The 6,609-nt window shown below is 48.7% G+C and overlaps 1 protein-coding gene across 1 annotated transcript in view; it reads right to left on the minus strand.

Moving 5' to 3' along the window:
- Nucleotides 1–1,583: 1,583 nt before the first annotated feature.
- The window catches only part of LOC146757031 (uncharacterized), a 7,655-nt gene continuing 2,629 nt past the window's right edge, over nucleotides 1,584–6,609 (minus strand). The window contains exons 2-8 of the mRNA XM_085523374.1: nucleotides 5,603–5,742; nucleotides 4,512–4,580; nucleotides 4,299–4,370; nucleotides 4,106–4,207; nucleotides 3,259–3,402; nucleotides 2,593–2,734; nucleotides 1,584–2,407 (exon numbers count right to left, since the gene is read on the minus strand). Of these exons, the coding sequence (XP_085379500.1) occupies nucleotides 2,311–2,407; nucleotides 2,593–2,734; nucleotides 3,259–3,402; nucleotides 4,106–4,207; nucleotides 4,299–4,370; nucleotides 4,512–4,580; nucleotides 5,603–5,615 (639 nt within the window). The 5' untranslated portion in view covers nucleotides 5,616–5,742 and the 3' untranslated portion in view covers nucleotides 1,584–2,310. The remainder of the gene's footprint in view (nucleotides 2,408–2,592; nucleotides 2,735–3,258; nucleotides 3,403–4,105; nucleotides 4,208–4,298; nucleotides 4,371–4,511; nucleotides 4,581–5,602; nucleotides 5,743–6,609) is intronic.

A 6,609-nucleotide genomic window follows, 5' to 3' on the forward strand; every position in this document is an offset into this window, starting at 1 on the left:
CATTCTACAATACAGGGTCATCCCTTTGCCTGGGATTCCTTTCCAGGTTTTGTCTTTGCAAATTAAGAAAAGCTAATTAATAGGCTAATAACATCATGAGTGAGCAGTACTAACATACTAAAAGAGCTATTCCCATAGATTACAGCACTGATTACATCAAATCCTTTCTTTAACACACATTTGATCTATGGATAATGCCTAAAATTCTAATTCTTGAGACTGCATTGGTAACACAGAAAATCACACACTATGTCAAACCATTACTAATATTATTTATAACACCGCAAGTTACAAAGCAATTCCACTAGGAAAGAAACACACAAACACAGTTACTATAAAGGCTGGATGCTATTTTCTGCCTTGAGATGAGACCAACAACGTATTCTGGTGGTGTTAGTAACAACCGCACAAGATTAGAAGTGTCTAGTGTCATATGAGTATCCTCAGTGAAAATCCATTGAATGATTTGCTTAGAAGCTTCAGATCGTATCCCATAGTCAGTCACATTCTTACCAGCCTGCTGTAACAATTTCCAATGATGCACTTCCCACCGAGCAGCTCCCTGCTGATCGTCTATCAGCGGGCAAGCGAGCTGAAACACAGCTTGACACGGTCCCTCCAATATCATGCCTCTAATGACTCCAGACCAACGCAAAGGTGGAGGATCGCTACATGTGGGGGGGAATCGCATAGACAGGGGCTGTAAAGACATCGGTGAAACGCTCGAAGAGACTGATGCCTCCTTCGTACGCAGTTCTAAGTCCTGCAGCTCCTCAGTTAATGTTTTATTATGTTCCTCCAACGCTTTCTCATTCCCACCATTATCCGAGTCGCTTTCACTCTCAGGAGCTTCTTGCTGCTCTGCACACCCCTCAGCCCCCCCCCCACCGCACCTTCCTCACCAGCCAAAACCGGATCTGCCAGAGACGTTGAAGAGGACGAGGACGGGGGATTATTCGGGGCTTCTGCGGCAGCCCTGACTTGTGAGGCTGTTGAGCAAACGGAGTACGAAACTCCTGGTAACAGGGAGTCAAGCTCTGACCTTGACTGAGCACTAGGTCCGGACAGAGCTTGTACCACAGCAGCAGCAATCTGCCGCTCGGCTTGCATATTCTTCAGTGTATTTATTTTGTATTCCTTATTTTTGGAGATAACAAAGTCCCACATATGGTCGACTATTTCTCGACATTCGGCTACAGTGAACATCAGTGCCACCTCCTGAAGGTGTCCATTCATATGAGCCCATTTTACCAGCTCGGATATGCATTTAGGAGATACCTGCTCCCCTCTCTTAGAGAGAATACATTTGAGCAGTTCCTCCACAGCTTCCCACAACATCGTGGCTTGCAGAGAACGGGATGCGACCCCGATGAGAGGTGAGTGCCAACCCCCCCCCCCATTTCTTTATTGCCCCCGCACCGCGCTGTTAGAGAGGGGAGGTTCTTTGTTCCTTCTCTCCCTGGGTTTGTTCCCGCTGTCACCGAGTGAGCTCTAGAGAGAACTCCGTGACACAAACTCATTGCAAAGTCTAAGCTAGAAGAAGCGTCACCTCAGTGTATCCCAGAAAAAGAACAGCGTTGAGATTTTAATTGGTTTTGGTTCTTTGTTTTATTGAGGGTGGGTTGTTTTTTGTTGTTTTTTTAGGGTTTTTTTGGGGTTTTTTTGTCTTTTTTTTGGGGGGGGGGTAGGGGGGTGCGAGGGGAAGGGAGAGGGAGGGGACAGTTGTTTGGTTGTTTTTCATATACAATAAAGCTATGCAGTTCCGCTGTCAGTCGCCTCAGAGAGTTCCCGAAGGAGCTCAACCACATTCTGCTCAACATCGAGTTGTTCCATTGAGTGGAACAATGGTAGTCTTGCAGATGGAGCAATGCAGGAATTCTGACAGGATCTCCAGGTGTATCCAGTTCATCATCTGAAAGCTCCGCAACCAAATTGGAAGGGACCAGTCCTCTTGTGCCATCTGTCAGCTCTCCCTGAAACCAGCCATTCTCACCCACATCTCCAAAGACATTACGCATTGTCCGGCAGTCAGAGGAAGCTCGTTTTCTGGGTCCTCATTAGGACCCTCAACAGGAATGTAGCTGTGTCGAGCTAAGAATCTTCAAACTGCTGGTGATACCTGTCCTGGAGAATGCAGGATGAAGGACAAAAGCTCTGCTCTCACATTCAGGGCCATCCTCTGACAGAAGGCAGCACTCAGGACTGTTCCCAAGGATCTCTTTCATGGCTTTGAGTTCAAGCTCCAGGTCTTCCAGATGACCTTGAAGACTTCTGGCCTCTTCAATGGCAGAATGGAACGGACTGGAGCTATTACGGAGACTCTTGTTTGACTGGGTCAGAGTCTGTCTCGTTGCCTTCCCCAGCTCCATCTGCTGCTTCTGCTGCTCTCTTTTCCCTCTTGCGCGCTCTGTGAGAATGAGTTTCAGAAAGCACTACTCACTGACAGGAAATAAGGGGAAACTTGAAAGACTTTGCAACCTGAGTCCTGGCAGTGTACTGCCAGCGGCTGATTTGGCCGTCCAGGATCCTGGAAGCACAAATGCTTCATTGCCAAATGCAGCAATAAGGTGTTCTGGGGAAAGGCCAACTCACAGGTAGTTTTTGAGCACCCATATCACAGTACCAACGGCCAGCACCAGCGCAGGCAGCAGCATCGCTGAGACCGTCACCGGAATGCGGCGCTTCCGCACAGATCTGTGAGCAGCAGCCTCTGTGCTTTTGCCTATGTTCATCCCTGGAAGAAATGAGACAATGTCCCACGTTACCTTCAGCTGCGCTACAGATAATCTCTCAGTGTGCTTCATGGACCCAAGAGGTCATTTTGTCAGTGGGTGCCTCCGTCTCTGGTGCCGAAGCACCGGAGGACAAGGAGGATTGCTTCCACCTCTTGTTGGGTACGAAGAGGCTGCACAGGCACTACCCGTGTCCTCCTCTGGGCCGAGAGCTGGGGCTGTACTCTGGGGTCTGGGCTTGGTCTGTGGGGAGAGCTACAGAGCAGAATCCCTCATGCTTTTCCCGGCATGCGTGTCCTGAGCTCTCCTGTGGGACGCCCCCCAGGCTGAAGGTCAGGCTTCAGCCAGCACAGGGCACAGCCAGAGCCAGCCCAGGGGAGAAACACTCCTGCTTCTTTTACATGTGCTCTATGCTCACACGCTCAGGTCTGGCTGCTGACCTGGTGTGCAAGAGCTGGCAGCAAGAGCCTGCAGGCACGCAGTGACTCTGGTTTGTGACACCGTATGATCATGGGACAGAAATTACCTGGCATGCCGGTTGGTGCTGCCTGCATTCCTCTGTCTGGGATGGGCAGTGTGGGATATCCACCTTCCTGGAGTGCATCCGGGACCGGCAGTGTGGGATATCCACCTTCCTGGAGTGCATCCCGCTCACTTTGTTGGTCCGTTCCTTTAGAAAGAAAGCAGGGCAGTAAGAGTGGGATGTCACGTGCCCTCATCAAAAACTGAGCTTCTCCAATCCCGAGCTCAGGAAAAGTCCAGGCCCCCCACCCCCAAGTACACTGTGAGCCCCTCTGTTACCCAAAGGCATTTGGGCCCTCCCAGCTATTGGACAATGCTGACTCCCTCACACCTCTTGAGGAATCAGCTCCTGTGCAAGGCCCTCACATTCTGTGCTGTCACCAGCCCATCACAGCCAGGTAGCTGCAGGCTGAAATCCAAGCTCTAACACACAGTCCAAGCCTTCAGAATTAGCATCTCCACCTCATTTCCAGCATTAGCAAAGGCAGCCAACCCTGCTCGGGATGCTCCTCCTGCCTTGAACTTGCTCAGCTGCACGGAGGGCTTTGGATGAACAGAAGCACAGCGCTTGCCACTTGCTGCCATCTGGGTGCCAACGACTGCACAAAGCAGCTCTGACAAGTAATGGTTGTGCTGGGGGAGCAGCTGCCTCTGGGTCTTGGCTGGATGCAGACCATCTGGCAGCAGACCAGCTCTGGTGCTTGACAGCACCTGCAAGGTGATACATGGAATACGGCTGCAGCACGGCTCTGACCCATTCCTTCCTGCTGTGCAGGCTACAGCCTGCCCACACCTGCATATCACACCTCAGCTTCCCAGGTCCCACAGTGAACAGACTGAAGTATACCCACCACGCTCTGCCTTCTCCATTTCCTTCAGCAGTCGCTTCAGGAGACGGGATGAGCCCTGAGAGTATTTTCCTCGTTTGTATTCATCCTCTTCTCTTTCCGGACCTTAACAGAATGTATGAAGTTAAATATCATGTGCATGAAGTTTTGAAGATCAGCGGCGAGTCAGCCAAGTCAGTGAAGACAGAGTACTCACTGCTGGGATTCCAGCTGGGCTCCAGCACAGGAGGAAACCGATGACCGGGCAGGGCCCACACTGGGGGCACTTCTGCAACCAAAGACCCATGAAAAGTTTCAGTCACACACTACAGCATCAACTGAGTAGCAGAGCGTACAGGGGACTGTGCCATGAAATGGCACTGAAACGGGCAGCAAAAGCTCTCTAAAGAATTTCAAAGCTATGACGTACCTGCGCGATCCGACAGAGTTTCAGTTCCAGATCTCAGAGAGGAAGCTGGATCAACTCCTCTAGTCAAATCTGCAAATGAACACAGGACAAAGCAACTGCTACTGAGCATCCCTTCAGCCACAAGGTCGCAGGATGCAATTAAAGCCAGGGATTCCTTCACAACACTATTCTCTCCCTTCCGCACAGGGAAACAAGGGGCCTGGGAGAGCAGGAAGGATGCAGATAAGGAGTGAGACCTCACGGAAGTCATCAGGCAAGGAGGAGAATAGATGTTGTAAATACCAGAAGAGGAGTTGCATCCCCCTGATAAGAACAAGAGGGGGTCTGCATGCTAAACAACTATTGAATATGTATCAGAATTCCGAGAAATCATTGACTATGTATGAGATGTACCTATATCTGTGTCACGATTTTACAAGTCCATGTGCAAGTTTGGTGGAGCTATTCCCCTTGCACCCAGCACTGGAATAAACATACCTGCTTTATAACCCATCTATGTGTTATAGAGTTTGATTCCGCAAGTCACTTACACCCCATATTTTCCCTAACAGCCACACTGGGTTATCTGGATTCGTTACATTTATCCATTGTTGCTGGCAGATGTTTCTCTCTCTCTCTCTGTCTTTAATCCCCACACAGCCCATCTTCCCAACTGTGGGTTTCGGTTAGGAGGTATGCACCCATAGGGTCCATGCCCTACTTGTAGATATTTATCCTGCCCAGCCCCAGGTGCCCAATTTGAGGCAACAGTTGCACATCCCTAATAGGCACAGTAATATGAGCCTGGGTGGTTACAGTATCCCCTCCCTAGGTTTGAGCTTAGGCAAAAATAGTAACCCTTTTGGTTTAGACTGGGCTGTATAGGTACCAGGTCACACAGGGATGTAAGGAAGCTTGGTGTGGGTGGCGTTGTGCTGCTATACAAAATGTGATCACTGTGAGAATCCCCAAGTACCAATGGATACCCCTAAGGCCCATCTTTCCCCACAATTCACTCCTCTGCCTCACTCGTCAACTGGGTTGCAACCAGCTACGAGGGGTTTTTTTAGTTCTTCTCAGCAGCAGTAGTGTTCTTCAGGGGAAGCCTTTACCTGGAATACCCATTGGGCTTGTCGCATTGTGAGTTTCAGGTCGTCACTCCCGGGAGCTACCTCCCACTTCTCGTCACCGATGGGTCCTTTAACACGGCTGGCATGAGTCCATCCTCTCTCTGCGGTTCGAATAGCTGTTTCTGCAGTAAATAAAACAACATAGGGACCTTCCCCTTGTGGTGTTAGTGTAGCTTCTTTCCAAGTTTTTATTAGGACCCCATCCCCCGGCTGTATCCTATGGATTGCTATCTCCAATGGGGACTGCTGTGCAATCAGATCCTTCTTGTAGTTCCTTGCACCCACTCATTAATTGTATAAGATTTTAATTGATCATCTTGTAAATGGGGGTGACCAAGAGGTATTTCAAGATTATAGGGCATACCATACAGCATTTCAAAAGGTGAAATTCCCAGATCAGTTCTGGGCTTCACACATATATTTAACAGAGCTAACAGCAAGCATTTTATCCAAGATGTCTTAGTTCCTATCATTAATTTTCTAAGTTGTTTTTTAATTTCCCCATTCATTCGTTCTACTTTACCAGAGCTCTGAGGGTGCCAAGGAGTATGATATTCCCATTTAATCCTTAGAATTTTCATTGTGTCACGTGTAACCTTTGACACAAAATGAGCTCCCCTGTCAGAATCTATTGCTTCTCTAATTCCATATCGAGGAATTATATTTTCTAATAGTACCTTCACTACTGTTTGTGCTGTAGCCCTTGCCGTAGGGAATGCCTCAACATAGTTTGTAAGATGGTCTACAATCACTAATAAATATTTATATCTCCCAGTTTTAGGGAGTTCAGTAAAGTCCAACTGGATCCTTGCGAAGGGTCGATAAGCCAATTCTCGCCCTCCTGGGATTCTTTTTCTCATATTCTTTGCATTCACCCTCCAGCAAGTCATATGTCCATTAACAATCCCCTTTGCTATGTTATATACCCCTGTACACATAGAATTATTGGCAAACTGATCCACTAAGGCCTGAGTACCCCAATGTAACGT

The sequence above is a fragment of the Coturnix japonica genome, chromosome 24, assembly GCF_054131305.1.
Source record: "Coturnix japonica strain WE chromosome 24, WE-NBRP24, whole genome shotgun sequence".
Taxonomy (NCBI): Eukaryota; Metazoa; Chordata; class Aves; order Galliformes; family Phasianidae; genus Coturnix; species Coturnix japonica.